This window comes from Labrus bergylta, chromosome 10, assembly GCF_963930695.1.
Source record: "Labrus bergylta chromosome 10, fLabBer1.1, whole genome shotgun sequence".
Taxonomy (NCBI): Eukaryota; Metazoa; Chordata; class Actinopteri; order Labriformes; family Labridae; genus Labrus; species Labrus bergylta.
In genome coordinates, this window is record NC_089204.1 from 16,408,875 (window position 1) to 16,422,896 (window position 14,022).

A 14,022-nucleotide genomic window follows, 5' to 3' on the forward strand; every position below is an offset into this window, starting at 1 on the left:
CCAGCGCTGGTGTTAGTTTGTTCTGATGAAAACAAATACAACATAGAGGAACAAGAAGTGTAAAGACACAGACTTTTGTGAGTAATATGTATAAAAAAAAAAAACACCACCAGCAACCCTGAGGATACAGTCGGATCCTGTAAAAGCCCTGTTATTTGGAATAAGGCAGCAGAGGAGGATAACTTGCTTGGACATAAAGCATTTCACAAAGTTTTCTTGTTTGCCCTGAGGACGGTGAGAAAGCTGTTAATACTGTTTTAAAAAGGGACCCATAGACTCAGACATTCAACCGTTATAACTCTGAGGGACTCAGCTGTTCAGTAATGACACAATAAACACCAAAAGAGGTTAAAAAATAACCTGATTTGTTTTGTTTTGTTTTTCTGGTGTTTCACCAATCATGTATACAAAACCGATAGATTTTTACTGATATATATGTAAATGCAGACAAGGATCATTTTGGTGTCTATGCAGTCATGACTCAACAGGTTTTATCCCCCAGCCCTTTGCAGAGTGTCCTATGACACTTTTTTTCCTCTCCCTTTCTCAGACAGTCTTGTGACATCTGGCGTCAAGCAGATCTAGAGCGTCCCGACAGATTAAGAGGCAGCATTTTCAATGAGCAGTGAGTGTACCTGGGCAGAGTGAGGCCTCTTTCCTCCGCCCCCGGATCTATACCGTCAGCACGTCTTCAGTGATAAGACATCAGAGAGGATGTTAAAAAAAAAAAGACCTATGTGCATGTGTATTTTTAAAAGAAGTGAAGGAGAAGTGGATGTGCGCTTTCTCACCTGTCTGATCCCAGTAGTCTAAAGATGCGTGTGCTGTCGGAGATCTCTTGGGTGATCTGATGCGGAAAAAAGAAAAGTAGAAAAAGAGTTGAGGCTAGCTTGCCAGGACAAACCAAGCCAAACACCTTGATGCATGATTACTACATTTAATACACTGTGGGGAAGTATAATATGAGTGCTCTGATTAATGTGGTTACTAACTCAATAAGTGTGATAGTTATAACAAAATGTGTGGTCTGTTGTCTTTGAAAACAAGTGAAAGATGTTAAATTACAGCTGACTGTCTGCTATTTTGAAAAGGTTTATTCTGGGCGTCACTGTGTGTGAAATGATGACCCTCTCGTACGCTCAAAAACTATAGATTTAAAGAACACAAAACAAATGGACCTCTTCTTGAGTGGGCACAAACACACAGACAAATAGAGGGTCAGTCTCACCTCGTTGGTCTTGAAACTCCGCCCCTGCATGCCATGCCTCCAGAAGGCTAGTACACTATCCTGAAGACAAACTGCAAGCAAACAGGTATAAACAATATGAATGATCTCTATGGATTACAAATGAGCATGCGATGTAAGATTAACTAGGAGACATACAGGAAATGTGAAGATCCTTAAATGATGGGAAATATCAGTCATTTCAGATGTGTCCCCAAGTTGTGCTGTCTCCATTTTCATATTATTTACTATATTCATGTAATTGTAAATTCAACTATTTTTACCTGTTGATTCGATCTGGAAGTTGAAGGTGAGCTCAGCTGACAACTTCCTACTGGATTTTAACCTGCCCTGGAGGTTCACTATCTTTATACACCCTGGAGAGAGACAGAGAGAAAGAGAGAGAGAGAGAAAGAGAATAGAGAGAGAATTAAAACCTCTTCAATCTGACCTGGGCGAGCTGAAGCTGCACAGTGCAGGAACACAGTCATCACTCACTGTCGAGGCAGACTAGAATAGTGTCCCTCTCTAGCTGGGTGACGTGGATCACACACGTCTGTGGTGTGTCTGCAGAGAGGAAGAGGAGAGCAGAGTATTTTTTTTTTATTTGCCCAACAACAACAACATCAGAACAGGAGAAGTGTTGCTTGTTTAACAGAAGACACAGAAGACACACACACACAAAAAAAAAAAAGGGCCACGCTGTTGTCACCTGCTTCTGTGAACCACGAGGAGGTAGAGTTGGGGTTGACGGTGCCAAACTTAACCACCTGGTTGAGTTCCGTGCCTTTACTGACCGCCACGCAGATCAGAGGGTAGGTCTGCTCCGGCACCACCAACATCTCAAAGACCTCCAGTGGACAGGGCAACGGGAAGTCGATGTTCTGTTGAGGGGGGGGGGGGGGGGAAGAGAGATGAGAGTTGGGAAGGTAAATGTAAGTAATCAGTACTTTCAGCTCTACAAATAGACACAGGAGGTGCTTTTGACAGAAACAAGATTTATAAAGCAAAGAAATCTTCCTAAAAACACAGGCTGTTAGTGCAGTAGCTAGCACTAGAGTTTAGAGTAGGTAGGTATGCTGACACATTAGCTGAATAGTCTACTTACAGACGTTTTAAAATAGTTTGAGTGCATTAGAACAACCTTAGAAAACGTGCCTGTACACTTATATTTAAACTCTCAGACAAGGAAACACAAAGAAGTTTAAAGCACAATAACGGACCTTGATGAGCATAAACTTCTGCATGGACTCCACCCACTCCAACAGCATGACACTGGACTGAAAGGCTCCACACAGGTACTTATGGCCTGTGTACGGGTTACGGACTGAAAGAAAACAACACCAGGGATCAGTTTACATGTATTCATCCTGTGGCTTCAAACGTTTAGGTTAAATAATTCAGTGCTGTGATAATGACATTCTGCATGTGTTTGTTACTTTAAACATGACAGCTAAGAAAAGTCAGTGTTGAGCTGAGACTTCTCTGACACTCACCTACACAGCACTTTTGGCACCCTTTAGTGTCTGGAATTTTATTAGACACAGCAAACTTTCTATAAACAGAAAACAAAGAAAACAGTCAGTCAAAAAAGGCTTTTGTGATAAAGTCAACATCATGTTCAAACTGAAATTAAGGTTCTGATGTCCTTCAACGTTATTTCCATTTTTTTTACGAGACAGAAAAGTCAGAAATCAAAGTGAAGGATTACAAATGAGATCATAATACTGTGATTATTTGTACGATGGATAAGTGTGACCTCCCATTTGGGAGAGTTACCTGGGAATCATCTTATCAGGCAGCTTGTGTGTGGGAATGGCTACTGGTAACTTCTGTAACTGTCTGGCCTGCTCAAACAGACCGCTCAGAGTATGAGAGTACAGCTGAGAGGCTTTGCCTGGAAGACAAGAAGGAGAGAATTGTATAAATTTTTAAAAAAAAATAACACATGAGAAAGGAAGAGACCAAAAGTGGAGAGAGAGTATTTTAAGTATAATCAATTTATAAAGACAACTTCGAAATGATTCCATCCCACAGATATGCTATAACTCACCGGATATGGAGAGAAGACAGTTGTTCATGACGTATAGCCAGGTACACCGCCGAGGGAAGAGCTGCAGACACAAACAAGATGAAGAGAGAAGAGAAATGAAGGAAACGAGCAACATGACAAAACTAGACTCAATCATTTCTGCAGATTTAAAGGTAGGATCATTTGGATTGATTTTTAAACTGTGGTTTTCTTTTAAATTAAAACATAAATAAATACATTGTCAAATACGTATACAACTACCACCATAACATAAATTCCCGACCATCTTCAAATCCATGAGCTCTAGTCTCACCTGTTCCATCGAGGTCTCGTGCAGTTCATTAAGGTTTAATGTGTAGATTCCCTCTTCAGCTCCAAATATCAAATACTGGTCTGAAACGCACACAAAAAACAAAAATGATTCCATTATTCATCTTGTTTAGATTGAAACTAGTGACGACATCTTTGTTCACATTGTGACTTCATGTTCAACACGGTATCTGCTTGCTGTACGGATACCTCTGGTGTCGGGATTGATCCAGGATGTCGCGCAGTGGATCTTCAAAGGACAACCGTTGAACACCTTGGAGAAACATGCACCCATCTGCAAACGAGAGAACACGACACATTCATGAGCGGTACAATAATATGCAAGTAACATAAAGGTCATACAACCTGTCTTTTCTAAATGAGAATAGAAGGAGTCTGTTACTTACATGAACTTTAGGTGTTGGTGGGAGTCCATTACTGATCGGCTTCTAGGACAGATGGATTAACACACACACATACACACACATACTGTCAGTAGGCACTCTGTTATGGATGATCCTTAGAACTCACTGTAACTCTTAAATCTTGTTTTTTTCTGTCAACATAGGTCTTTAATTAACTGTTTATGAACTATTGAGGTCCTTGAGCAGAGAGTCAATCAATCAATATTTTTGTATTTGTATAGCATCAACTCATGTCAACAAGTGTTATCTCTAGACACTTTACAAAAAGCAGGTAAAAGACCTTACTTAATGCTATATTACAAAGACCCGGCTTAATCCATCATGAGCACTTTAGCAAAGCAGCAAAAGTTACAGTGGTAAGAAAAAACTGCCTTATTAAAAGGCAGAACTCTTTAGGCTGGAAACCAGGCTCATGACGAAACAGCCTTAGACTAGACTGCGCCGTGCTTGAAAAAGGGACAGCGGGAGATGGGATAAGATGCAGGAAGAGGGATACGAGACCGTGGGGAGTTTGGGGGGGGGTTGTTGTTCAGGCAGTCTGTCTAGCAACAATCCCGAGGGGAGGGGCGGTGGTGTTACAGAAGTGTTAACAACATCTACGGTTTGTAAAGGGAAGGCAATGGGAAAAGCCCCAACACTGTACCTGAACTCTTTCTAAATGCCTGCATAGGGCACTCCAATAATTTTCATTTTTTTCTAAAACTCTACTTAATCACTTCATTCACGACGCCTGTAAACATATTTCAAAGGAAGCATGTGATTTCATTAGTTAGTTTCAAGTCTGCTTCACTGTAACGTGATCATGATGTTGTAAATAATAATCCCAGTTTAGAGTAAAACAGATGACAAAGCATGGTATACGTAAGGGTGTGACTTCCTTGTGATGGACAAGTTGCTACCATGGCATAATGTGAATCAGAACAAAGTTTGCCATGACTGAAGAGGTAAGTGTGCTTACCGGAGCGACGTCCTTCTTGTCTTTCCGTATGGGGACGCTAGGGGGCATAGTGGACTGCCTTTCTGCTGGACTGTCCCTCTCTCCAGTATGTGGAGAACTCAAGCCATTACCTACAATGACAAAGACACAACTTAATGAGTGAACGTGAAGAAGAAGAATTGGACACATAAAGAGAGAGCGTGGAAATACTGCACTGTGTTTAAGAAGTGAAAAGACTCAGCGGCAGAACACACTGCAACTACAGTCCACTCAAACTGACTCTTCTTCATCAACATTTGTTTGGGTGAGTACAATCTAATCTGCAGGACTGAAAGCACAGTGAGATCAACTTGAACAGTAACAGACACACTACTGGGAGCAGAGAGGGAGGGAAGAAGGGAGCAGGCTAGCAGGAAGAACACAGAGGATCAAATATAGTCATGAGCGGAGGGGAGGTGTTAATGCACCACAAACAACCTGCCTGCCAGATGGTGACCTGTATTATGACTTGTATGTTTGTCCACTTTTATACTCTGAGCGGTCCGCCCAGGTACAGTGTCATTCTGTGGGAAACACTGCTGTCCGTCCTACTTTGTTAAAAGTATATTGAAAAAACTTTACAATTATTACTTTTTGTGGCAGCTAGCCCCTCTGGAACCTTTCTGCACACAGCCCATCTCCACCAAAGCTTTCCTGTTGAGGACTTGACACTACAAAACTTTACTTTCCAGATTCTCAACTTGATTGATTTTTTTTTTATTAATGTAACTACAACTAACCAAACCTTCTGTTGTTTTTACTAATCTTTATGGTTTTACAAAAAAAAATACAAAGTTAACAGCTCCAAATGAGAACTCTCAGTCATTCTTGTTAGCAAACAGGTTAACCAAAATACACCTTATAAAAATGACATGTGGTCAAGAATATAAGGATATATATATTTCAACTCAAAAGCAAAACTTTACTTCAAACTTTGAACGCTCTCATGTGATATCACATGTCTCCTCTCTCTCCTGTATAAGTCTGATTAGCCAGGACGATGTTTTCTCCTCTTCATTCTTACTCCGAGGAAGCGAAGGGGAGTGATAGCAGACAACCAGCTCTTGATTGATTGTTTAGTCCAACCAATCACACTTGACAAAAAGATGACAGACACTTATATTGATCAGGAGCTGATGGACAGAGGGAGCTACAAACAAAAAAGAATGTAAAAAGCGCTGTTATTAACGGACTCATGGAACAAAGAAATCAGACTACAAGGACCGACTAATGGGAGACAACCAATCGGAGGGGACGACAGGGTCTGCGGACACTACCAATCTATCAAGTTTGCTGCTCTTACTCTCTTCCTTTTCCTCCTCTTTTTCCTGCTCCTCTTTCACCTCCTTCAGCACCTCCCATGCCTCCTCCAGCTCCTCCTCTGTGTGAGGCGTGTGGAGCCACTCCCAGAAATGTCTAAAGCTCCCATCATCCTCTGGGGCAGAGTTTTCCACGTCCGTGCACTTGGGGCTCTCGTTACCTAGGCTACTGCGGCGGTGGGGTGGCAGCTTCGGGGGCGGGGGTCGCGGGGGGACATTGGAGGCTGCCTTTGCCGGGCTCGACGTCTCCGGGACTGGGCAGCGTTTGATGGTACCTCCCCCTCCGCCGTCGTCCTCACTGTGTGATTGGCTCTCGTCGTGTTTTTGTTGCTGTTGGGACGTGGTGGACGCGATGGACTTGGGCTGAAAGACAATACAGACGAGGACAAACAGTGAGCAGATTTCTCATATCCAAGAAAACATGTTCGAAAAATGACACAACTGATATATAAAATGAGTCCTCAACAGAGAAATCTTCCACTGAGCCTGAGGGATGTACTCAGTTGTTTATACCTTGGGAGGAAGTGGAGGCGGGACCTTTGGCCTCATGATGGTGCTGGATTTACTGAAAAATTAAGAACGCAGGAGATTTGAGAATTTGCATCTTAAAACACTCAAGAGTGACACTAAAAAGTATTCAACACACCCATCGACATGTGACAACTGATGCTATGGTTTAACTTTCCATTTCAGAACAAGTTACTGATCATAAAAGGCAGATTCTGTGCCGTCACATATTTTATTATCTATACTTCATTGTGTTATACTTCTTTAACCAATAAAGGTTCAAATTACGTATGTCTATTTCTAAAAATGTAAAAATCTGATTCATTCTAATAATGAAGTGGAAACCCGTGTTGTGCAGTCAGACAAGACTGGGTGTGGTCCTGTATGTTATGGGCTGATCAGATAATACATTCTGAAATGAAGAGGTTAACCATAGCCTGATATTTGACAGTGAGACACACACACACACACTTAATAAACACACACTTAAACCACAGACACACGCACGAGGGAACTGCTCTAACCATTTAAAACAAAGTGAGACACACACGAGAGATGGTCAAGACAAACTACAAACAGAGCATGAGTAAAGTCTCTGAAAATAGTCGTGCTGAAAGTTACTTTTGTTTGTTAATTTAAGCACTATGCCAAATTTCCGAGTTCACCAGCACCATATTCACAGAGACTTTATCCATCTTGCCTAATGAACTGCAGAATTCTAGCACCACATGTAAAAGAATGACAAGACAAAGAACCAATCATAGCACACACATAAAAACTAATAGAGGCTGAATGAGAAAGTACAGGACACTAACAAAGTCCTCTGTGTTAAATGGCAGTCAACAGGTTAAGGGCCTGAATGGAATCAGTTAGATCTGAACAGTGAGTGTGATGGTTTAAGGGAAGAATAACAACTATGTTGGTTAATGTAGCGTGGTGGTGGGCGGAAATTGTGATGAAAAACCTCATTCAGTTCAGGATCAATTGACTGTGTGTTAAGATATCAGTTATATGATATCAATGGTTACACAAAATAGGGACATTGGCAAAAAAAACAAGTTTATCTACAAAGTAAGCACAAACCCATTGATCCTATGCTGACAACTTGAAAGGTGAAATGGAGAAGGAACCTGAAGATGACTACTTTGCGGAGCTGCTTCAATATGAGTCAAGACTTTATTCAAAGTAAAATATGACTTTTCTTTTGACAGTGAGAGCTTATTTATATTACCATGAACATGCTAGCTACAACATGTAGTCAGCAAGCATAACCTAATCTGTAGTTCTAGATTCTGGAGGTTTTTGTAGTCACTCAAATATATATATTTTTTTCATTTTCTTGGGATGTGTAAGTAATTGAGCCTGTCTGACTACAGTGAACAATACATGCATGTCTAAGCAAAGAGAAGGCTCTGGTCTGCTGAAGACATTTGGCTTTAACATGATGAGGGATGTGGCTGGATGCCAAATATACAGTATAATAGAAGCAGGAGACGCCAGAAGGCAGCGGGTATGTGGACACACACACACACACACACACACACACACACACACACCCTGACACAGCAAGGAAGCACACAGATGGCGACGCAAGAGGAGAACAAAACAAGACAACAGCAAATGAGATGTCAAGGTCATGAGGATCATTTATCTGAGTACGCAAACTACAGACAGACCTTTGAAGTCATCGGTTCTGAAATATAGATTAGTAGGATGTGATTGAGGGCGATGAAATGATGGTATGTATCTGGGATTTAATGTATCAAAAAGATTTTCTCTAATTCAGTGGTGTTCAGCCCTATCCATGGCTAATGCTATCCTCTGTCCCTGGGTATTTAAGTAGGTAAAGTGTAAAAATGACTGGCAAAGAAATCACTAGCAGCCTAGAGGTCAGTTTTAGGGTTAGGGTTCCTGTTAGTAGCTATTAGACTTCACACAAGACAATATTAATGGCATAGAAAACACACACAAACACAGGTGGCGTATGTGGCGTGATGGCGGGGTGTGCTGCAAAGAGATGCATCGATGAAACTTTGGCTAATACAGGAAGCCTTCCCCCCTTGTCTTCCTCACCCCTTCCTCTTTGATACATGGGAGGAACGGGTGATGAATTAAAATAAAAAGACAAAGAGCGAGAGGCTTCCAGCTCTGAGACTGGGAGAGAACTTACTGAGTGTGAGTTTCATCATCATCTGCACCATCATCATCCTCATCCTCATCATCCCCTAAGTGTGCCACATGGCCCCTGGGAGAGGAGGTGAAGATAGGAGGAGGAGGAGGAGGGGAGGGGGAGGGGAGGGAGAAAGGGGAAAAGGGTTGAGGTAAGGGGAGCATAAGAGGGGGGAAGTTAAGGGAGAGAGGGAGCAAGCAAAGGTGAGAACAGGAGGAGGAGGAGGAGAGAGGGAGGAGGGGAAAGGGGAGGGAGAGCTGAGTGAAGCTCGGTCCACAAACTACCTCTAACCCTTGAACCAGATCTGAAAGGACTGAACAGATCCAAATTAAAAAGATTTTTCCTCCTCCCGCCAAAATAAAGGTCCTGTGATAAATACAGAACCAAAACAGCCATCGCTTCGAATTTAAACAGTTCAAACCTGTACAGTCCTTGCAGATCTTACCACAACACAATCTCTAATCAATCGTAGCTACTTACACACAATGAATACCCTCTAAATCCTGAAGTATATATCAAACATCATTATTTTAAACTGGCTTTTAAGGGGAACACTACATTTAAAACCTTATCATGTTTAAGAAAGACTTCTTCCTGTTTTCTAAGCAACAACAGTAGCTCATTTTTAGATGATAATCTTCATCTACATTACCACATCATTCATTCTATAATCACAATTCTATAATTAATTCTATAATACTGTTTTTTAATCACTGATTCGTTTTTCTTCTGTTTCCCTCTACTTATTAGTGTTGAGATCTGGCTAAAGAAATAAAAGATCTGGGCAGGAAGCTATTATGTAAGCTTATATTCAGCACCTGCCATTACTTAAGAAATATCTGAGATTGGACAGGCTTTTCATCGTGGGTATGAATCCTCCTTCCCTCCTTTCTTTCTTTATTAAGGACAATTTAGCAATAAAGTGAATTTCATGGAAACCTCCATTCAAAGTTAAATTATAAGTCGTTATAAATGCATTCTGTCCTGTAAGAATGTTATATTTCCTACAGTAATTTCTCCCTTCAGTAAAGACATCCTTAGCCTTACAGCTAAAAATGTGTTGTGTTAAAAAAAGGAAACTAGAAAAGGCCTCGGCCATACCTGGGTCTGAAAGACTCTGTAAACAAATTGTTGTTTATCTCTTCTTAGACATACCACATAAGATAAATAAACATTGATGGCTAAATTAGAATAAATCAGTCAAACACTTTTCAGGTAGCGTTTCTTACATTTTGCAACACCTCGTAACTGCATAGTGAACATGAACTTACTTGAACAATGTCTGTTAACCCTGACTGACTGTTACTACTATATGCTCTACTACCACTTCATTGTAATATTGTACTACAGTACTTATTCATCTGTTAACCTAAGGATACTGAAAGGGATACTGAGAAATTTGAATGCCAACGACTACATTCTACAGGCCAAACAATGCTTCAGTAGATCTGGTTTATACATGTAGGGGAATCAAAGTGTCAGGTTTTTAAAAAGGGGACGTTAAGAGCACCTAATGACTGTAAATGAATGTGAGGACTCTACAGTATCTAATAATGGACACGACAATTACTCTTTAAAACATTTGCTGTGTCAGATAATCTCAGAGAAAATAGCAAAACACAAGGATGTGATCATCGTTGTCTTTTCGGGAAGTAAGAAGAAAACCTCCTGAGACTTGCCGGTAAATTTGCTTAAGACACCAACTGCAGCTTTGGCTAATGATCTGTGTACACGTGCATATGTGTGTGTGTGCGCATGTGTTTGTGTGTGTGTGTGTTAAGCCATGCTCTGCAGGAAGCTCCTTTGAAGCACAGCGCTCCCCTGATGACATCAAAAGCGTGAAGCAAGCCGCAGAGGGAAATTAAGACCCACAAGAATCCCCAAAGTGTTGATAGGCGTCACAGCCTGAAGTCATTACAGCAGCGTTAGTTACTAGTGATTGGCCCCAGGTTAGTCCTGCCATTAATAATGATTGGCTGATGGGACGGCGTGGTTAGAACACCAGCGAATCAAGAGGCCCTGGGTGAATCAGGACGTGAGAGCGGTCTGACCTACCTCTGCTGCAGCTCCTCCTCCACAGATTTGAGAAGACTCCTGTTTGACAGACAAAGAGAAGAGAAATGAATGAATGATGGAATAAAGATGAGAAGAAACACACTTATATATGATTTCTGAATTCGTTCAAAATGACTGCAAATACATGTCTGGAAAAATCTCTTTTAATCCTTGATAGACAGTTGAGAACAATTCTGCAGCACTGATCTGAACCTCAGCTTTCTGCTTACAGAAACACGGAGAACACGGAAAATCAAACACACAGCTTAAAAAACATCCTCAGGCTGCAATTATGAATAAATCATCAAAACTACCCCTATCTCAAGCAGTAGATAATAGAATGTGACATTTTCTCTTTTTTTTGCATGAGAGATATAAATAAAAAAGACAAAGATGTAGATACAACGGCGCCTGAAATCCTCTTGATCTGGTTTTTCATACATCCACCTCACAGAGGGAGACTATCATTTTTACAAATACTGTATATCCCTCTGGTGCTACTTGCGTCAGCTCACTCGCACCTTCTGCAGAAAAAATACTGGGGGGCTGGCGGGAGAAACTCCAGATGAAGTTCAAGTGAATATTTCCTCTGTTTGTGTTCACACATGCAGCTCACCCCTAAAACTAGTTTTTTGGTAGTTTTGTGCAAATGTGAAATCACTACAAGAAAGCGACAGAAGCTTTGAAACTTCAAGACGAGACCTACTTGTTTCCTCCCAGTAGACTTGGTGAGTCGTGGCCATACTCCAACTGCAATTCCTACAAGACAAAGAGTAACATTACAGCTGTGTCACAATACATACTGATGATGGATTCATTTGCAAATGTGTCATTTATTTGATTTCTCCAAAGAGAAACAAGGCGGAAGATCCAAGCCAAGTGCCAAAATATATCACACTTAAATAGTGACTACAACTGAAAGCATGCTCAATTGATAAATGACTAGAGGTGCTGTGGCTGTTAGAGCAGCCTGCTGGTGATGATAAGACCCCTGATTTGACAGAAATGTCACCTTAAATTTAAAACAATACCACAGACAAACACAGAGGATAAAAAGAGTCAGTGTTTATGGCTAAGTTTGTGTGTTTATGGCTAAGTTTGTGTGCGTTTACTCTTGCTGAGTTCACATTGTGGCCTAACATTTTTAAATAATAATGGAGGTGTTTTAAATGTAATTTCCCTCTCGTCCTCATTTTAGATATTTTTTAAAGTGTGATATGTGCAGGTTGGCTAATATAACATTTTTACCTAATAAATTAAAGTTTAAAACCAGGAAAGGAAACTGAATAAATGAGCCAAAACAATGGGCACAAGATATATTTATTTACAACTATTTTTCTGTGTATTGAGTAATTCCTGAATTCCTACTTTATCTTCTTTAGAAGGTGCAGGTTGATACATGTACAGTAAATACCTGCAGGCTTTCTGCTTAGTTTTGTTCAATATTACTTTGCATTTGTTAAAAGTTGGTTTTAAACCAGTTCTACCTTTTTGTCTTGTTACACCATAAAATGAAGCAATGTCTACTAAGACGTGTCATTACAAGTTATGGTCCCTGAGTTCACATGAAGTGACGCAAGTTCAACCTTTGAGGTAGGTTTTAGAATCCAAAGAGAGGGAATATATATATATACATACACACAGTATTTCTACATGAAAAAAAAACAAGACTTAGGGACAGCCAAAGAATATAAACATTAAAAATGTTTTTAACTGTTGTTGTTTTTCCCCCAAAATCTAGCAAGCAGAGTTTAATCAGTGACAGCTTTTTAGCTAACTTGCCAATTAAGCTAGCCTAAAATCTAACGTAGACCTACTTCACTGTTGACGCCCTAGTTGCTAAATTTTCTATACAAACTTTTAAACTTATGAAACCAAACTATGTGCTCCTATCAACTTCAAAGACAACAGGATGTGAGCCTGTAGCCAAACATGCTAGCAATGGCAGCTACAGTAGGAGTAGCAGCTAAGAGCAGTAGCTCTGTAATAGCTCTTTACTTACAGCCACATGCACACTGTAAAAGGTGTGTGGAAATTCATTGCTCAATAAATTTAAGTCCCACACTGCTTTTTAAACCAGGTATAGCAGATTAAAATGCAGGTTCATAGTAAGCAGCCCTGGTTGAGTTTAGAATACTTATTTTCACTGGAGTAAACCTGGGCTCAATTACATTAAAAAGAGCCACAATGTGAATGCAGCATCATGAAACAATAGTTTAAAAAAAAAGAGAAAGACATAATACAACAAGCACGCAGAGTGAAGCACACATACTGAAGACATCAGACGATCAGATACACACAAACATTGTATTACACACACACACACACACACACACACACACACACACACACACACACACACACACACACACACACACACACACACACACACACACACACACACACACACACACACACACACACACACACACACACACACACACACACACACACACACACACACACACACACACACACACACACACACACACACACACACACACACACACACACACAAACACACAAACACACACGAAAAAGGCCTCATTGGTCTGTTCAACTACTGGACTAGAGGTTAAGGAACATAAAAAAGTATTGAAAAAACACATTTTGCGTTGTATTTTGAATTAAAAGTAAGATATATATATATCAAATAAATCAGGTATAAAACAGCATACTGAAAGGAGTGTATTTTGTAAATTTGAACTTTAGGAGCCAGACTGTCAGTGATCAAACCCAAGTATCCTTGTGCAAAGCACTGCACCACTAACAGATTTTAGACGGTGCAATATCTATTTGTGACCCTGAAATCTATCTTTGTCTATTTTACTCAAGCTTTAGATTTATTACACATTAAAACGTGATTAATAAATGTATTCAAATAGTTTCAATTTTAATGAATTTGCTTGTGTGTGTTGTATGTGTATCTGAAAACAACAACAAGAACAACAACATCACTAAGGACCCTTATCACCATGACAACTACAACACCAGTTAGTGCGGC

The 14,022-nt window shown here is 40.4% G+C and overlaps 1 protein-coding gene across 10 annotated transcripts in view; it reads right to left on the reverse strand.

Moving 5' to 3' along the window:
* The window catches only part of LOC109987799 (mitogen-activated protein kinase kinase kinase kinase 3), a 41,067-nt gene that overhangs the window by 4,740 nt on the left and 22,305 nt on the right, over positions 1 to 14,022 (reverse strand). For 2 of the 10 annotated variants that reach the window (XM_065959329.1, XM_065959327.1), the window contains 19 exons: positions 11,725 to 11,777; positions 11,019 to 11,057; positions 8,964 to 9,038; positions 6,800 to 6,851; positions 6,271 to 6,649; positions 4,950 to 5,059; positions 3,974 to 4,015; positions 3,777 to 3,861; positions 3,571 to 3,650; positions 3,279 to 3,339; positions 3,005 to 3,122; positions 2,722 to 2,780; positions 2,449 to 2,552; positions 1,938 to 2,109; positions 1,724 to 1,792; positions 1,510 to 1,602; positions 1,229 to 1,299; positions 792 to 847; positions 636 to 689 (listed from right to left, as the gene is read on the reverse strand). In XM_065959329.1, coding sequence (XP_065815401.1) covers positions 636 to 689; positions 792 to 847; positions 1,229 to 1,299; positions 1,510 to 1,602; positions 1,724 to 1,792; positions 1,938 to 2,109; positions 2,449 to 2,552; positions 2,722 to 2,780; positions 3,005 to 3,122; positions 3,279 to 3,339; positions 3,571 to 3,650; positions 3,777 to 3,861; positions 3,974 to 4,015; positions 4,950 to 5,059; positions 6,271 to 6,649; positions 6,800 to 6,851; positions 8,964 to 9,038; positions 11,019 to 11,057; positions 11,725 to 11,777 — 1,772 coding nt within the window. The remainder of the gene's footprint in view (positions 1 to 635; positions 690 to 791; positions 848 to 1,228; positions 1,300 to 1,509; positions 1,603 to 1,723; positions 1,793 to 1,937; positions 2,110 to 2,448; positions 2,553 to 2,721; positions 2,781 to 3,004; positions 3,123 to 3,278; positions 3,340 to 3,570; positions 3,651 to 3,776; positions 3,862 to 3,973; positions 4,016 to 4,949; positions 5,060 to 6,270; positions 6,650 to 6,799; positions 6,852 to 8,963; positions 9,039 to 11,018; positions 11,058 to 11,724; positions 11,778 to 14,022) is intronic. The other 8 variants (XM_065959330.1, XM_065959331.1, XM_020639026.3 and 5 more) reach the window with 6 other exon arrangements.